Source organism: Lissotriton vulgaris, chromosome 2_1 (assembly GCF_964263255.1).
Source record: "Lissotriton vulgaris chromosome 2_1, aLisVul1.2, whole genome shotgun sequence".
Classification (NCBI taxonomy): domain Eukaryota; kingdom Metazoa; phylum Chordata; class Amphibia; order Caudata; family Salamandridae; genus Lissotriton; species Lissotriton vulgaris.
In genome coordinates, this window is record NC_141687.1 from 576,359,334 (window position 1) to 576,378,952 (window position 19,619).

The 19,619-nt window shown below is 42.5% G+C and overlaps 1 protein-coding gene across 1 annotated transcript in view; it reads right to left on the reverse strand.

The window, feature by feature from the left end:
- The window catches only part of LOC147730764 (uncharacterized), a 625,137-nt gene that overhangs the window by 121,901 nt on the left and 483,617 nt on the right, over positions 1-19,619 (reverse strand). The window contains exons 39-40 of the mRNA XM_086955578.1: positions 17,583-17,663; positions 620-719 (exon numbers count right to left, since the gene is read on the reverse strand). Coding sequence (XP_086811704.1) covers positions 620-719; positions 17,583-17,663 — 181 coding nt within the window. The remainder of the gene's footprint in view (positions 1-619; positions 720-17,582; positions 17,664-19,619) is intronic.

Consider the following 19,619-nt stretch of genomic DNA (forward strand, 5'->3'; position numbering starts at 1 on the left):
AAAAAACATAAACTATCTAGTTATCTAAGACACGTTAACAGCATTACAGTGTTATAGGTGTGCCCCTGAATGTTCCAGCTCAGGCAGCTGGAAAAACAAAATGTTCACAACTGTGTGGAAGGGAAACACCTTTTTGTGGAAGCACAAAACATCTGCTCAATCAAAACATGTTCTCCTGTCTCCCAACATGTGGGTGAAGGCAAAGCCCCTCTCTAGTAATGCTTAGATAATTCTCTGGCGACAGCTGTGCTGTTAAGTCAGACCATAAAAACAAAGAAAGCAATTTAAAACAAACACTGGCAAAACCAATTGGTCTCGTTTTGCTATTTGGCAGGATTGGCTTTGTCAGTGCCTGTATAAATGTAGTGTAAGCATTATAATTTTCTGCCACTTTAATGCTTTTGAGGACCAGAACCAGCCACAAATAGGCTCCTACTCCAAGCCTGATTGATCAGGCGCCCTCTGCAGGTACAGTGCAAAGTATGCTATTCACATCCTATCCCTGCAAAATATTCGGTTAAAGGAGTTGGGGTCACCTTACTTGTCAAAACACTTTCCCATCAGATGACCCAAAATAAGCATCTTCAGAAACTCGCACTTCTGAACCGACAGCACATACCCGACTTGTTTTCGTGCATTTGCAGGTACAATATGAACCGGACTCGTTTCCTGCAGAGGTCCACGCACCAAGCTGGCTTTCCGGCAAACAATCTTTGTTTCTAAAACAAACACAAAGAGGCACTGTAAGTAGGAGAAAGTCAACCCTTTTTGTCTGGCAACTGAGTGAGAGAAGACAGTAAACATCCAACCATTCATCTACCCATCCATCCCTCCGTCCGTCCTTCTTTCTTTCCACCCTTCCTTCGACCGGCCTCTTCTGTCTCGTTCAAAGGCTACAAAGGACGGACACAAACCCCTTCCTTGGTGGCTTTCCTCCACCATACATTTCATGACCCAGAGAAGATGTAATATACGATTCTGTGTCAATAGTGGCAGAGAGAGTGAGAGCTCTGGTAGTGCACGTGCTATAAGGGAAGGGATTTTATGGCGGCCCTCCACATTTATGAGGCCGTTGCGCCTCTTTGCACCGCAATTGTGTCACTTTATTTGACGCAACTGCGGCGCAAACAATGCGCCCTATTTACAACGTGACGCATCTCGGAGATGCGTCACGTTATAAAGCACTGCGCCATAAGGAGGCGTTCCTGCGCAGGGGGGGGGGGGGGGCGTTCCTGCGCAGGAACGCCTCCTGAAGGTGGCTGAGTGAAACCTATGAGATTTCACTCAGTCACTTTCAGGGCAATGCTGCGTCAAAACCCTGCGCCTGCTTGAAGCAGGCGTAGGTCTTGATGCAGCATTAGTAGAATGGGGCACCCCCGAGCCTTGCTGGAGCTGCGTCGCGCTTGCGACGCAACTCCAGCAATGCGACACATTTCCGGCACAGATGCGTCACGCATCTGTGCCGTTTTTGCACCATGGTGCGCCGCATTATAAATGCGGCGCACCATGGGTGGCGGAGTTGTGGCACACTGTGGCGCACGTTAACTGGCGCATCCCTCGGGATGCGCCAGTTAACATAAATCTGCCCCGAAGTTCAAAGCTCAACGCACCTGCTCCAGGGCTAGAATAGGAAAAAATTTACTCTTGGAACTCATAATTTGGGGGACAGGGTGTGGCATCGGAACTGGGGTGGCGTCAGGAAGGGCAAAGTCATGAAAAGCAGTGTGGGACAGTCAACTTAACACTTCTTTTGTTAAAACTGCCACAAAGTAATTGGCAAGATGGAGAAATGCAAATCTTTGTGTGGCTTGTTTTAATTGGTCACAAACAGGCTGTATTTTAAAATATCTTAATGGTTAAGTTACCTGCTGCAGAAATTGTTGTGTGCAAAGAAGTTTTGAGATGGTTATAATAATAGTAAAGTCCTTCTGGTTGTTAATGCTCTTGCTGAAGAGAACGGTGTTTTTTCTAGTGACAGATTTGACTCATAAAGTAACATAGCGGGTTAATGTGCCTGCTGCAATGGCACGCTGTGTAACCTGCATATCACAGATTTTATTTCATGGTGATAGGTAAATAAGTTGTTGTTTTTAATACAGATCATTTTGCTACTGCAGTTCATAAATTGCAATCCTTCTAACATAGCACAGTGAGCTCTGAATCTGCATCAAGGTGCAGCATGGAAACTGCCATGCATAGGTTTAGAACCTTACTGCTTTTTTCTAAATCCTTTTAAAGTTACTAAAAAGGGTTCCTTTGAGTAGTAATTAAGTATTTTTTAGTTTGTACAAGCCCAACCACTGCATTACGTTTTAAATCTTGACTTGTGTTTTTTCTGAACCTTTAACTCTTAACTTATAATGCCTTGAAGTACGGAAGACATGTGACTACTACACCTTGTAACCATCAGCGGCCTATATAATGGTTCATGTACACTGTACATACTTGTATGAAATATTGAATCTGGAGTGATTATTGACTGGAATGAGTAGCGCTATGAAACCCTTAAATAAAAAATGAGTAAGTCTAATGTAAATTATTATTTGTGTAATGACTTATACAGGCACATCTGATGTTCTTAGAGTGCATGCATACTTATTGTGCACATAGCTTGAACAAATTCAAAAACCTGCCTCCAAACCATAGTTTCTCTTAAGCACTTCAAGATGACAAGCTGGGTGGCTTTTTTCCGTCCGTTGCATTGGCATCTAAGCAGTGCTTTAAATGGGCAAGTACTGTTGGTACCTGCATTTCTTTACCTTGAAAGGGAGCGTGCCTGCACTTTGCAGCACTGCTTCAATACATTTAATGGCAGATTATCAGGACTTCTCAGGAGAAAATAGTTACTCTATATAGTGAGTACCTGCACTTCTTTATTTCCATTCAAAGCACTGCATTATGTGTTAAGCTCTAGATAGCTCTTAGCCACGATGATACTCAAAGAAAAAGTGGGATGATGACTCTTTGTAAAGTTAATACTACTGTGAATGATTTTCGTAAAGTGTGTTCATCCAACTGAACACCACTAGGGAACGTTTCTTTCATATGTCTCTCTTCTGAGCAACTGCAGCAGTTTTGGCTCCTGTGTTCCATTTTGGAATCAGAAACAGGAACCGAGACAAAATGTACTTAAAGATACAAACACAACACAACACACCTCCTTCCACTAAATAGACAAAAGAAAACCACATATAATTAAATAATTACATAAAAACAACACAATATAAAATCTAAATTAAAACATGAGATTAATAGGAAAATGTAAATATGGCATGGTGCTGGAATGAATACGCTTAATTAAAACTAGCTATAAAGAACGTATATGTAAAAACAACACAGTAAAATCTAACTAACAACATTACATTAATAGATAAAGGCATGCATGGCGTGCTGAGTAAACATGCTTGGCTAAAACTAACAATAAAGCACTTGTATGTAGTCTGCTTTCCTAGTCCGTGTGCACTACGCAGTTGTTTTCCTCAGCGCGTGCGCACTACAGAGCTCTCTCTGCAGCTCTCTTATGTTGCTGGCTAGGTATCGATCGCGCTTGCCTTTTTAAAGTGTCCGCACACTACACTGTTTCCTCGCGACTTACCGGCTCTCTTTAGATTTGTGACCAAGATTGCTCTCCCGCTTGTCTCTCCAGAGCATGCGCACACCACGCGACCCCCCTCAGGACTCACCGGTCACCGCCGACTCCCCACCGGCAATCTGATTCGAAGAGACCTTTATTAGCTACAGGCCAGCTTCACCACAGCTCTCCAGACGGCAAGCCACTCACGATCCTTCACTGCTTCCGCGCGCTACCGTCGGATTTCTCCTCACAACTACCTTCTCAAAGGCTTCTCAGCTTCAGATCAACAGCTTGTAAGTTATGTTATGTTACGTTAATTGTAGCTTATAAAGCGCATAATCACCAGAAGGTCTCTTAGCGCTTGTAGAGAAAGCTCAGGTAACTATTGATATTCCAGAAAAGCTTCAGACCAAAGTATTAGACTATAGCCAGGGCTTCCCTAAACAAACAAGTCTTAAGACTCTTCCTGAAAAGTAGGAGGGCGGGTTCCTTACGAAGGTTCTCCGGTAATTCATTCCAGATTTGGGGAATTAAAACAGAGAATGCTCTGCCACCTTTTGATGCCATTTTGGCTCGTGAGGGGGCCAAAAGTCCTGCCGTGGATGATCGCAGTGTGCGTCCCGGAGCATATTTCACATGGCACTCCTTAATATGACTCTTAATGAATTGGCTGTCATCCAATTCACAGTGTAGCTAAGAATGTTCTGTACGCAAAACTGAGCTGGCAGGGAATTATTAATCTGCAGAATAAGTTGGGTATTGTCTGCATAATTAAATACTTGACAATCCATAGTGGCTAGGGCTGCCACTAATGGCTAGAGATACACGTTAAAATGAAGAGGAGACAATGCTGAGCTCTGGGGGACCGCACAGGTGAGGTCACCCCTGTTTGATGTTTGATCACCTACTTGAATCCTTTGGGACCTCCCTAACAAAAAGGACTCAATCCACTGATGAGCCGGCCCGCAGATACCCAGATTGGCAATTCGCAGCAAGAGTTGTGCATGGCTGGCCGTGTCGAATGCCGCTGACAGATCTAACAAAATCAGAGCACTCGCATCTTTATTATCAGCTCTGACTCTGAGCTCATCAAGCACAGCCAACATCACTAGTTCAGTACTGTTATGAGCCCTGAAGCCAGAGTACCTCACTTGAAGTAAATTGTGTTCTCTATAAAAGATAAAAGTATTGTGAGGACATGTTGCTCCATAACCTTAGCTAGAAAAGGGAGCTGAGAGCTGGGCCTATAGTTTTTAAGATTGGCCGTATCCTCCCCTGGTTTCTTCAGTAGCGGGGTGACCCTGGCTTCCTTCATACTAATGGGCAGGTAAGCATGGGGGGAAAATCCGTTTCGCTCGCGGATTTTGCGGATTTTCGGTAAATTCGCAATCCGCGAGATTCGCGAATCTCCCGCAAAATCCGCGAGCAGCGGATTTTGCTCGCACTGCTCGCGTGAGTTCGCGGCTTCCCAGTACAACTTCGCGCCCCGCGAATAAGCGCTAAATTGCAGAAATACGATCTTAGCAAAACTGAAACTACTTACCAGGTTCAAAAGTTCAGGCTCATCATTAGTAGCCATTTCCTGTAGTGCTTCCTGAGGGGCCCCTCCAGAGTTCAGTTGCCTACTTGCAACTATTATGTGACCCTGCTCTGAACCTCAGAATAGTTACACATATGCCACAAAGGTCCTGAATTACAGCTAAGGGAGACAAGCAGGAGCCAGGCTGGAAGTTCAAATCCATTAATCAGCCCCTAATTCATTATTGTCAGTTGTGGCAGGGAAGGTGTTGTAACTAATTTTGCAACAATGAAAGCACTTAGCAAGTGCAAAAGATCACTAATCAGGAAGCACTAAGGAAGCAGGTGCCAGCTAAAAAAATATTCTGTGACACATTAATCAGCCCCAAATTAATTCAGGTCACTTGAGGCAGGGAAGGTGTGCTTTGCTTTGCCACAATAATGTACACTGACTGGACAACCAGAGGGTGCTGTGATGAAACAGAGGGTGGCATGGGTGGGCCAGAGGGTGGCATGAGTAGTCAGAGAGTGGCAGTGGTGACAGAGAGTGGCAGTGATGAAGAAGAGTGTCCCAAACAGGCTGGACACGTAGAAACAACAAGTTCGCAAAACTTGCGAGCCGACAGGTAAGTTCGCGTTTGCGAAATTGTACAAAACTCTCACGAACTGGCAGAAACCCGCGCGAACACAAAAAAAATCCGCAAATTCGCGAGAATTCGCGGATTTTGCGAATTTCGAGTTCGCAAATCCGCAAAATTCGCGAACGCGAGATTCGCAAAATACGCCCATGCTTATGGGCAGGTAGCCTGTCTCCAAGGAGTGATTGAGTAGAGAGGGCCATACGAAAGATCCTTGGTGGGTAGGGGTCTGCAGGGGAGCCCGATTTGATGCGGTTCATCAGCCATGATATGCGAGATAAGTCTAAGTTTGGAAAAACAGTGAGCTTTGCATCTGGATTGCGGGGGACTAGAATCTGATCCGGGGCCACCTGATTCATTGGGCTGCTGTCTATCTCAGTAAGAATGTCCCTGACTTTCTGGAGAACGAAGTCCTCACATTTATTGCAGTCAGTGGCCAGGCTACCAATTTTTTTTCTGACTTCTGGTTGAGCTCCTTGAGAATTCTGAAAGGTTCGCTCTGTTTATTGGCAGCCTCCATGATTCTGGCCTCATAATATTCGCCCTTTCTGGCTATTATGACCTTTTTGTACAGAGTTAACAGGGCTTTGTAGCTTACAAGCACGTCTAGTTGGTATAGTTTGCACCATGATCTTTCAGCTTGACAAAGTGTTTGCTTCCTCTTTTGCAGATCTTTATTAAACCAGGGGGCTCCCTTACCCTTGTCTCTAATTCTTTTCCTCTGGGCTGGTGCCACCTGATCTGTGGCCCTGCTTAGGTTTCTCATTAGAGCTTCACTCTCCTGATCAAGGTTGTCATTTGTAGACTTTTTAGGGGAGATACTAACTAAGGCACCAATTAGGTTGTCGGCCTCAATCTTATTCCAGCTGCGCACCACTCTCCACTCGGGAGGTGGACGCTGCAGTTGGCTAGCCAGCGGAACCCAGGAGCTAATTAAAGAATGGTCTGACCAGGCGTAGGAGCTGATATTAGTGAGAATCACCTGTGACACAAAAGTCTAGACAAGGGCCAAAATATGACCTTTAACATGAGTGGGGACATCCACCAACTGGGAGAGTCCCATGGAGCTCATTGCCTCATCAAATTGACTGTCCGATAGCTCCCTTGGAAGTACATTACAATGGTAATTGAAGTCTCCAACCACTAGGAGGCGTTGGTACTGGGAGCAAAGATTGCTAATAATCTCCGAGAAAGCCTTGTTGAACTTCGCTGTTACTCGCGGGATACGATATGCTACCACGAGAGCCACGCAAAAGGACCTGGAGAAGATTTTTAAACCTAAGATGTCTGCACAATCCACGCTCTATGGCACAATTTTAGTTACCATGAGCTGTTTGTTATTAAAAAAATGGCTACACCCCCCCTCTAGTTTTTTCCTGTCCTGTCTATTATGCCAAAGGACATCAAAGTACCCATGGAAAGCCACACTGGCATATGGGGTGGAAGAGCCCCCCAAACAGGTTTCAGAGACAGCTAAAATGTCTATATCTCCCAACTGTAGGGGGGAGAAAACCTCTAGATAGTGTTTTTGTAGCGAGCGTGTGTTCAGGACCGCAACTTTAAGACCTAGTGATACACCATACACAGCCCTTATGTGGGGAGATACCCCAGAGGTCCTAGTCCTACCACCCCCTTTGGTTCTCAAATGCTTTTCACACTTGGCTTCTACCTTTATGTCCATCAGAATATTAATCTTCACAAGAGCCCAAAGCTCTTCGGCAGAATAGATCAGCACCTGACCAGGGGTCCTGGGCCCGGTGCCTGGTTGTGCGCTAACGGGCACAGACGGGCTTGCCTTTGGGGCGCGCCCACTGCACGCGTCCACTACGCGTCAGCAGCTGATTTTAAATCTCCGGTCGCCGAGATGGAGGAGAGCTAGAATGTGTCTCCTCAAAATGGCGAAGTGAAATGTCCCACCGGAAGTGAGTATTCTGGGGAAAAAAACATCTGCTGAAAAAACCCCCTCCACTCAAACAGCGCTCTGCAGCTGCAGTGGACCGGGTAGAAAAGAACAGCATGGATCAAGTGACCACTAAATCAAGGTAAAAGTCTTCCTGCGTGTTTCTTCTGCTTGTCGCCATTGTGAAGAATAGCCTCACTATGATATTTGTATATTCATAATCTTTATTAGAGCTCAGTATCTCTGTGTAATAGAAACGGAGGAGGCAGTAGATTTAGGTAAGTGGATTTATTCTTCTTAAAGATGACTCCACCCGTCATGGACGTCTGGTCTCCGTGAAGCCGGTGGTTACAATGGCAAACGGAAATACTCAGCCGTCCATGCGCGAGGGAAGTAATTCAAAAGACAACAGGGGTATACACGGGCCGTGGCACGTGTATACATATACTTGAAAGTAAACACACTCGGCTCGGGCTTTGGCTCGTGAGATGGGCAGGGATCGAACCCACGAGCCAAACCCACGAGAAGACGGCAACGCGAGCGGAGCCCGCCATTACACCACCTTCCCCCTTACAACAGTCAATAAAAATGGAAAGAGAAAACATATGCAATAAAATGGATTTAAACACAGATAATACAAATGCCTAAAATTTAATGAACTCGTTATATCTCTCAGGAGCCCTGATGAGTCTGCCGAAAGAAGAAACTTTTGTGTGAGTAGGGACATCCTGGGTAACCACAACGTTTGGAGGATCCAGAGAAACCTCCCCTGAAGACTGCTCTGAAGACTGAGGGGCTTGTGGAAAGGAATGGCTAGGAACACCAGAAACAGAAGGGTTACTCATCCAAAAACTCCAATCCAAATTACCGGAGTTACCATCATGTTTCTTCCCTTTGATAATCTCTGCTTGGTGATCAGAGACTTTCACAAGCTGGCGTTTGTTCCACCAACCCTTTTTCCCTAAAAAGGCTGCCCCCTTACTCACTTTAATTACCTGGATGGGTGCAAAAAATTTTGAGCGTCCTTTAACTACCCTACCTGGATTTTTGATTAAAACCCAATCACCAACTAGCAGATCCACCAATTTACCATCTGAGGTACCATCAAACTGTAATTTCATTTGGCTCTGTTTTTCCAGAACAGATTTCCTAACAGAATCCAAATCAATAGTTTTACCAGTGGAATCCTGATGCAGCCAGGAAGGAAATAGGACTGAACGATTCTCTCTACCTCTCAGTAAGGAAAACGGGGAGACCCCAGTCACGCAATGAGGGGAAGTATTATAGTGCCATACTTTTTGCTTTACAAATTCAACCACATTGTAACCACAAGAAATCGCTGTCTGAACACCCTCTTTGATCACTTTATTCCCCCTCTCGACAAGGCCATTCGAAGCTGGTGAATAAAGGGAGACTTTAAGCTGTTTGATGTCTAATTGTTTCAAAAACTTGGACATTTTATCCGAAACAAAATGAGTTCCGTTATCTGTGACAACGAACTTGGGAGAACCTTCCAAATCAAACACCCTCTTGAGAAAGGTTATTGTGGAATCTGTATCAGGGGTCTTAACAAAATCAAAGTACATCCACTTTGAAAAATAGTCCACCAAAAGAATAATGTACTTATTCTCCTGCTGAAGAATGGAATAAGGTCCCGAAAAGTCTACCCCAACTTTCTCCCAGGGAGAGTTAGGAAAATCCGTGGGGTGCAGGGGAACTTTCAGTGTGCGCCAATGTTTATCGGATAATAAACACTCCGGGCACGAGTCAATCAAATTTTTAACTTGGACATCAATTGAGGGCCACCAATAGTGTTGCTTAATGCGCATAGAGGTTTTAGTTGTCCCCAGATGTCCTTGATGGGCCTTATTAATAATAGACTCCCTCAGTTTAAAAGGAGGGACGAATTTCTCACCTCTTCGTACTACATTGTTCTCAACGGACAGTTCCTCCGAAATTTGAGCAAAACTGCGTAGATCGCCATTCAGACTTCTTGGTTCAGGCCAACACCGTGTGGTAAATTCTATTACCTTTAACAACACATTGTCTAAAGCAGTGGCTTCCTTCCAATCGCCTTCAGAAATCACGTCACTAATTTCATCTACTGCATCCACAAAGGTAACACATTTGACGTCCTCTACAAGAAAATCCTCCTCATCGTCCTTCTCCATAGCCATTCTAGATAGGCAATCAGCCCGAAAATTCTTGCCACCAACTATATGCTTAACAGAAAAATTGAATTCTTGTAATTTTGAGACTAATCTCATCAGTCGAGCTGACATGGACGCTGAACTGGATTTATCAAAGATGTAAATTAGTGGCTTGTGATCAGTGACCAATTCAAATCTCCTACCCCAAATGTACATTTTAAACTTGTGGACCGCCCAAGCGCAAGCTAAGGCTTCCCTTTCAATAGTGCTGTACCTCTGTTCGAACTCTTTAAGTGCTCTAGACGCAAACGCCACAGTTTGTTCCTGACCATTCACTTTTTGTGTAAGGACTGCCCCTAGACCAGAGATACTCGCATCTACAGTGATAACTGAGGTGGCATCTTCTCTGAAGGCATGTATGGCCTTAGCAGAAACAATCATCTTCTTGATCTCACAAAAAACCTTGTCTAACTCTTGCGTCCAAACAAAACTAGACCCTTTCCTCAAAAGTTTTATCAAAGGTTCCACAATTTGGGAATACGACTGGACAAACCTTGCATAATATTCTGCAAGTCCTAGGAAGGATCGTAAAGCATCCTTATCAGGAGGAGGCTTTGCATCTTCAATGGCTCTAACGACTGAAAACTTGGGAGTGATACCTTGGTCCGATACTGTATGCCCTAGATAATCAATCTTGTTAACTGCAAACTTACATTTATCTGCGCGAACAGTCATGTTCCTAGACATTAAAATTGAAAGCACATTTCTAAGAATAACGTCGTGTTCGTTTAATGATTTGGCAAAAATCAGGATGTCATCAAGGTATGCCTGTACACCCGCTATGCCTTGAAACATCACATCCATCAGCTTCTGGAAAACGCTTCCAGCAGACGCTAACCCAAAAGGGAGGCGAAGGAATTTAAAAGCTCCGAAAGGAGTAATAAAAGAGGTAAGTTCTTGGGATTCCTTCGCTAAAGACACCTGATGGTACGCTGACCTCAGATCGATCAAAGAGAACCATTTAGCGTCGCCTATGTTAGCCAGAAGCTCGTGGATTCTTGGTAGCGGGTGACAGTCCACAATAATGTTCTTATTTAATGAGCGTAAGTCCGCACATAATCTAATTTCCCCAGTCTTTTTGCGTGCGACTACAATTGGTGCGACCCATTGTGAAGAATTGATGGGGGAAATGATACCTTGTTTACACAAATCATCCAACATTATTTTTAATTCGGATCTGACACTCAGTGGAACAGCTCTAACTTTATGACTAACTGGTTGTGCCCCGGGTACCAGTCTGATCTTATGCTCAAATCCTTTGACACTCCCTACCATTTCCATGAATACTGGTTTAAATTCTGCCAAAATTTCTTGAACCTTTGCGTTATGATCATCAATTACAGCAACGGGTAAATTAGTTTTAAAAGTAGGTAACTTTCCAACTTTAATGGGGTTCTCATCACCTGGAACTAAATAAAGACCCATCAAAGCTAAGTCTTTCCAGCCCACGATGTCTTTGCCTTTTTCTGCTACATAAATTTTAGTGACGGTTTCCCTCCCCAAGCATTGGACTAATCCTTCAAAATATCCCAGCATGTTAATATTCTTCTCTCCAAATGCTAATGGATTAACATCAGATTCAATCAGTTCGACTCTTTTGTCCCATTTATCGTAAAAAGTTGAATCTCTAAGGATAGTGTATGGGGAGCCTGAATCCGCCATGACTTGAAGGTGTACATTATCAATAATAGCTGCACATAGTGGACCCTTAATAGAATCAATGTCACCATTAGCATCAAGAGTTACAATAATGTTTTTAAAAGATTCAGTACATGTATCGAAGTCCACCATATTAACATTGGGAGGTTTCTTCGCGAATCTGCAAACCCCCTGAAAATGTCCAATTTTTTTACAAATAGAACACCGCTTCTTGAGAGCAGGGCAATTTGGGGCGTTCCCAATGTGATCCTTTGAACCACACCTATAACAAAAGTAAGTTTTTTTTCTTTGGTTAAATTTATTGGGTTGAACTCTGCCTTTATTAGCAATGGCACAGAGAGTTTCTCCTTCATCAGAGTCATAGCAGTCTATAGCATTAACGCCTTGTTTAGGTTGTTCCATAACAACTTTGCTGGTTAATGTTGACCGTTCAATGCTAAGGGCCAGGTCTATGACTTCACTTAAAGAAGGATTCTTGCACCCCAAAATTCTTTGTTTAATCTTCCTTGATGCGCAATTAAATACGAACTGGTCTCTAATAAATTTATCAGGAGAAGGTTCGAAATTGCAAGTAATTGCTAAAACTCTGAGTGCGGCGATGTACTCTTCCACCTTCTCGTCATCCTTTTGTTTCCTGGCATAGAAGTTGTGTCTCTCTAACATAATGTTAGGTTCATCACAAAATTGTTTTTTTAATCTTGCAATGGCTTCAATGTAAACGTTCCAAAGATTATCCCCACTTTCATCTTGGGAAATGGGTGGTGCAATAGGAACAATACTTTTAAATATTCGTTGGCCAGCTTGTCCTAGACAACCAAAAAGAATAGCAAACTTTCTTTTATCAGAATAATCAGCAGCATCTATAGCCACTAAATGGTTCTCAAATAACCCAAACCACTCAGACCAAATTATGTCTGGAGTGCCAGGTTTGTCTAAGAACGGTGGAAGTTGAGTAATCTGGTGCCACTGATTGTTAGCCATGTTGGTTGCCTATGTTGAATTAAAAAGGTTAACAACTTTGAAAGAAATATAGGTATTTAAGTAATACTAAAGTTTAACAAAGAAGATTAAAACTTTAAATACGAACGTTTTGTTGTAAATATGCAACTTTAAACACAAACGTTTTGTTATAAATATGCAATTTCTGAGGTGAAAGAGCGTGCGTATCGCTGTGATACGCGGTGCACAACTGTGTGAATAAATGCTGAAAGCGTGTGTGTCGCTGTCGTAAGACACATTAGTTAAATGACTAATAAACAATGTGCGTATCGTTGAAGATGACACGCAATGAAAATATTTAGATCCAGCAATAACGTGCGTGTCGTTGAGTGAGATACGCGCAGGTTAACTGTTTAAGTAAATAAATGTCAAAATCGTTGTATGTCGAAAGCGTGCGTGTCGCTGTAGTGACACGCAATGTTTTCGCTGACAACGAGCGTATCGTTAAGGTTGTTTTCAATAAATAAATACTTTCAGCCAACACAGTACCTTGTCGTGTCTTCAGTCTTCTCACCGATACCTCAATAAAGTTGTTGTTTAAGGAACATCCAATGAGGCTGATCGAGAAGAAGGTGATTGTAATCCAATAGGAGTCGCTTGTAGACGAAATTAGGAAAGGCGACTCCGTTGATTGGTAGTTTCATCCGACCAATGACGTCACACGAAATTGACGAAGTGCTGAATCCGAAAGAAAGGTCAGCGTGGGTGGGGTGGAGTCTCCCGATCGTCGCCAAAATATGTAATAGAAACGGAGGAGGCAGTAGATTTAGGTAAGTGGATTTATTCTTCTTAAAGATGACTCCACCCGTCATGGACGTCTGGTCTGCGTGAAGCCGGTGGTTACAATGGCAAACGGAAAGACTCAGCCGTCCATGCGCGAGGGAAGTAATTCAAAAGACAACAGGGGTATACACGGGCCGTGGCACGTGTATACATATACTTGAAAGTAAACACACTCGGCTCGGGCTTTGGCTCGTGAGATGGGCAGGGATCGAACCCACGAGCCAAACCCACGAGAAGACGGCAACGCGAGCGGAGCCCGCCATTACACTCTGTTAGATTAGCTCCTAGCCTCTACTCTAAACTGAACTGATATTCCTTGAAAAACCCTCTACCTTCCTTTCGAGAACGTCTGCCCTTATCATTCTAAATGACATCACAGTGTCATCACATCATTACATACCCTTACCTCTTCATCATTCCTTCATTTCCTTTCCTCTTTTTCACTATCTTTCTATTCACCTTTCTTTTCTTCACATCCTTATTTCTTATTGTTTAAATTCGTCTGTCCTTTTCACTCTATTTGCCTTTCATGCTGTCTTTTTCATCATCTTCATCATATTACTTCCTTAGTCTCCATCTCTGAAGATGCCCATAAGAAGCTAATGGAAGTATTAGTGTGATTCAGTTTACCAGCCAAGAATCCTCGATGCAAACCTCATAGCTGCTAAATGGGGACCCAAAGTGCTTAATGTGAGGTGATAGTTGCAGGAGGGGTCCACCAGGACTCATTTATGGGGACCTGCAATTATTTTTCCTCATCACACTTTCACCCGGAGTAAGAGAGAGAGAGAAAGAGAGAGAGAGAGAGAGAGAGAGAGAGAGAGAGAGAGAGAGAGAAGAGAGAGAGAGAGAGAGAGAAACATGAATAGGGGGAAGAAGAAGGAAGAGAAACACAGAAAAAAACATGACAAAAAGAGAAAGCAAGGATGAAAAGAACCTTCATGAGTGAAATAAAGGGGCAGAGGTGTCTGGTGGGGGAAGAAAGAGAATGAGGTAAGATTAAGATTAGGCAGCTTTAGTTTTTGGCATCCTTAACATTGGAAGGCCAGCCATGGCCTTCTAAGCCAAACTTTGGGCCTATGCACTTATTATTTTACAAATTAAATACTGGGATCGCAATACCACTATACACAAGCATGCATTATATACATGTGGATCATGACACTGTCTAAACTATTTATGTTATTCAGATGAAAACGATTAGTAGAAACTGGTTCTTTTAGCCAGACATCACCTCCATAACTGGAATCTGTGCTGCAATCCAAGCAAGGATTGATTGAATTGTACCATATATAACAAGTACGTGTATGTCAAAATCCGGCTACTCCACTTAATATGTTATATTCACAAAATGTATAGAGTGAATCACTACCCCAGTAACGGGGCTTCCCACAGAGGACGAATATCGTAAACCAAAAAGAGAAGAAGAAAAGGTGGATACTAAAAAACCTAAGAGACGAAGAGCCACGTTTTGAACTTTTTTCCTGAAGCATTTTTGCTCGAATTGTACGAATCTACGAACTGAGACCACCTTGTCAGATTTCAGCTCAGCATCCGTGCATAGTTTTATCTACATTGTGCACGTGCCATACCAACATCTCTTGCCAGAACATTGGAGAAGGATTAAAGTTCATGTTTAAAAAAATGCCTATCACCAAATGTGACTGCAGTGATATAATCAAATACACTTACTATAGGGACACACTTGCCTTTAAGAAAAAAAACATTTTTTATCTGAAATAGTTTAAATCATATTTTTTTCATAATGTTTGCTGTAGCATTTACATACCAAATATTTTGATGGCGTGTGCTTTGGCTTTTAGAGCTAAGCTGGAGAGCCTTTCTCTACTCTACCTGTGAATATGCAACGTTTCCAACATTCTAGCACATCTACATACTTGATCTCGCTTTGCGGGTTATGAAGTAGACTGCCTGCTTAAAGTGACGGAAACTCACCACACACCCAGTAGAGACAGGCTGGAGACTCCTCATTGCAACATATCAGTGATTTCTAGTCTGGATGTAGAAGAAATTAGACCCCCTGCTGACGGCCCTTCTTTTGACACTTCACTTCACAACCTTCTTTCATCCTTAAAGCCATCTCTCCCTGCTGTCTTACGCAGACCTCACCATCGCAGCGTTTAAATACTACATTCTGCTGCGTCTTTTGAAGTACCCATAGCCAGCTGGATGGAAATGTGTAATTGCATTTAGCTTGCCATTCGTGCCCGGCGCCTTGCGCTTTGTAACTTTTCAACATGTTGCACAGCAGCCACAATGCCCTGCAACAAAGCTGAAAAATATTGGAAGGGCCAATAGATCTGGGAAACCCTTATAAGGTCCAAAATGGCGAGACCTATTGTCCAAGCCAATGCTTGTTTTTCTTATTGTATAGCCCTGCCATACCTCATTTGCTTGCGCTTCCTCCTTTCTTGCTCGGAGTGGAGACCACTATCTCTAAACTCACCAGCCCATATCTGTCTTGCCCAACACTTCTAATTCCCCTTCTTTTCAACTTCCCTTCTTACTCCGACTTTCTTCCTCAACTTCCATTTTTGCTTCAACCCATACCTCATTTTGTTTTCTCAGAAAAAGAGACAAAGAAGATGCAAAAAATACAGTGATTGATGAACATAGAGCAAATGTGTTAAAGAAAGAGAACATGGAGAATGACTTAAAGGAGAAGAAAGTGAAGGAGGCAAGAGTAAAAGTGGATGTATGACGTTACAACGCATGCTTTTACCACGCATGCCTTTACAACGCGATTTTTACATCGCAAACCTTTACAACGCATAGCGCTTTGGGGTGCTGGATAGTGAATAGTTTAATTTACTTTTCCAACTCCAGTCCCCGTGGACACTAGGGAAGGTGTTGGATAGTAAATTAAACGTATTCCCTATCCTAGAGCGCCCCCCAGCGCAATGCGTTGTAATGATTTACGTTGTAAAAGTTGCGTCGTAAAGGCACTGCGTTGTAAAAGTTGCGTTGTAAAGGATGTCTCCCGTAAAGGATGTATGACGTTACAAAAAGTAGAAGGAGAGAAAGAAACAAGAGAATCATTTGATTTAAAGGGAAAATGTGAGAAAGAGAGAAAGAAAATGGAAAACAGAAAAAGAGAAAATGCTAGAACTGAGAAAGAGGAAAGAAGAGACAAGATGGAGAGGAAGGGAAAACATGCGATGGAGAATGATGAAAAGGCCAGACATAAAAAAAATAAGTGAAAGCAAAGAAAAAAAGAAAACGAAAGGTAAAGTGGAGAAAGGCAAAGAGACTGGTGAAAGACATTATGAACATGAAGGGATGCAGTACTCCATTGGAAGCCTTCTCTAAACTATATATTATATGCTGACTCACAAACCTCGCCCATGTATAAGGCTCAAATGTTCCAGAGCTTTGTTCATTCCCTCTATTACTTAAAACCCACAACAGAAAACTACAAAATATTCACACTTCGATTTGTGTGCATTTAAATATTTGTACAAAGTGAACGGGAACTGTAACCAATTAAAGAGTTGATAGCCTATGTTATTTCTATCAGTTGCAAGTGATTCTTCTTACAAATACTGCATCACTAAAAGTGAGACATGATACTAAGTACATATATTATTGCATGCAGCAAGTTTTTGTTTACATACAACTTCAGATTAATATATTTTGAAGAACCTCCATGGCTTTTAGATTTGCTCTAATTGCCAGAAACTAGGCAATATTCTAAATATTATTTGTAATACTGATATATCTAAAATATAATGGACGGCCTATAGTTGTGTGAACTGAGATGTCCTCTTTGTAATAGAAGTCATTTTTGTTATAAACATGCGCTAGGCTTTTAATAAATATTGTTCTTAGCTTTGCATACTGTCAACCTCCACTTGTAAGCATACCATCTAAATTGTTGTGTATCTAAATTATTGTGTAGGTAATCAAACACATTACCACCGAATGGCTACAGGCTGGCACAAAGCAACCTGTGGCTGTAGCACACTGACCCAAAGGCCCTCAGTTTATTTCTATGCGTGGATGACATGAGCTCGAGAACAAAGTCGGAGGTGTCTCTAGCTAGACCTAAAAATTCTAAATGTAACTATTTCACCATCTGCTATGAGACTGAGGTTTGAAAGTAGAAAACCAAGTTGCCTATTGCGGAAGGGAGGTTTCTTGCAGGACAAGCCTGGAAGATATAGAGCACCAGTATTAGTAAAAACACATGGGATGCTTTGATGGGAGAGCACTAAACCTTAGTAAAAAAAAAGTTTGCTCTTCCTGTAGAATTTAAGTTAACAAAATAACACATAACTTACGAGATGTTCATGCAGGTATTATCTATCCCAGGGAAGGACAGCATTGCGTCAACAAGATAATCAGTACTGCTGTTTGAATTCCTAGAGTGAAAGTGAAAGAAAAATCATCTGAGTCACTCAAAAAGCTCAAATTTAAAAAAAACAGATGAATGTCTTAACAGATGGCAGTGGCATTACAGTTCAGTTCAGTTCAAGTTAGTCTTTATTCGATAATTTCAATCATAAAAGACACAGTACAAACATAATAAGTGTCATAAAATATCATGTGAGCATGAAGGAAAGATAAAAGGAGAAACATACTGGTTAAATTCCCTGACAAAAGATATCAATTACAAAAGATAAATAGGTATGTTATCCATATCCATGCCATAAAATCATACAGTTCAGTGCAAGATTAAATATCATCATTATCGAAGATTTTCCTAACAAGCATCTAACAATTAAAATCCAAACCATAATAATTTAATAGTTTAGAGTTAAAAATAAATTCATATAGAAGACAATTTACTCAGGATTCTATCATAAGGAAGGGCCGCTCAGCCAGATGTACATAATTAAGAAGAAGGTAGGGATACTGAGGCAGCCTCCAGATTTGTTCTACGTAATGCCCAGGTCCAACTAAGAAATGTTGCCATGGCAATAGCTATGTCTTCGCGAGTATTAGTTTTCAGAATACGCAAAGCAATCTCATAAGATCTGGTGCCAAGATTGGAGCACATCGGCTTAAGCTACCTGTGTCGCGGACCAATATATGCTGGGCACACAAACAGTACATGAGCAATCGTCTCTACCATAGAGGGGCACGTGGGACAATGAGTATCTAAAGCAACGTTCCATTTTGCCGTAAAAGATTTCAACGGAAGAGTGCCCACTCTAAATTGGTGATATAATTTCCTATCACCTGGTCTTGTGATAGAGTTCCAATAAGCTTCTGCTCTTGTGACCAGCTTATGCTCCATATAAATGCCGGCTAGGGAGCTACTACTCACCAGTGACATAGTTTTCCTACTGATCATGTCCCAGTAAAGTGCTTTGCACTTGTTTATTTCTTAGGAAACGAGTTCCCTACTGGGTCATTCCACAGGTGGCCAAGCCCCATGTCAAGCAATGTGCCCTTAAGCTTTTGCAAACATATAACTTTCGAAGACATGTCTGCTTTCCTAATATACATTACTGCATTGGCGTAAGATGCTAGCTCTGGTGTCATCCACAGCCTTCTCCAGTAGGCTTGGAATCTAAATCCTGCATCCTCATCAGAGTACAACCCAAGTCTAACAGTAGGGACTTGATAGGAGTAGATTGGGGCAGGGCGGTTAATGATCGCAAGAACTTGTTTTTGCAAGAACTAGGGGAGATAAAATATCGAATCCCCAGAGCTCTGCACCACAGATTATGAATGCTCTGATTTTCCCATTATACATAGCTAGTGCAGGTCCCACCAGTTTAGTATGTGAAAGTCGTTGTTCTTTTAGTAGAGCTCCTACTAGCTGTTTGTGCCTAAGGACTAGCAGATCTAGCTGGGGTTTCCAGTTCATCCTTCTACCCATAGTTACTCCTAGGTAAGTAAAGGTATCCGTTCGTTCCAAAGATTCATTATTCATTACTAATCTGCCCTTTATTGTTTTGTGTTCATGCAGCACCATGAACTTTGTCTTGTCAATGTTAATTACCAGTTCACGGTCGTTGCAGAAAACTGTAAATCTATCTAGGGCACGTTGCAGATCAGATTGTGTTTTGGACAAGATTAGAGTATTGTCTGGCATTACATAATTTCACCACATACCGGTACACCATGGTGTGAAAAGTCAGCTGAGCGGAGGTTTCTCTTGGGGGCGTGGAAGGAGATTCGGTCATTTAGGTATTGGGGTCCGGTGTTGTGGAGGGCTTTGTGAGGCGTGTGTGAGCAGTTTGAAGGTTATTCTTTCAATGAGCAGCCAGTAGAGGTCGCGGAGGTGTTGGGTGATGTGGTCATGTCGTGGGATGTTGAGGATAAGTATGGTTGTGGCGTTCTGGACAGTCTGGAGTTTGCGGAAGAGT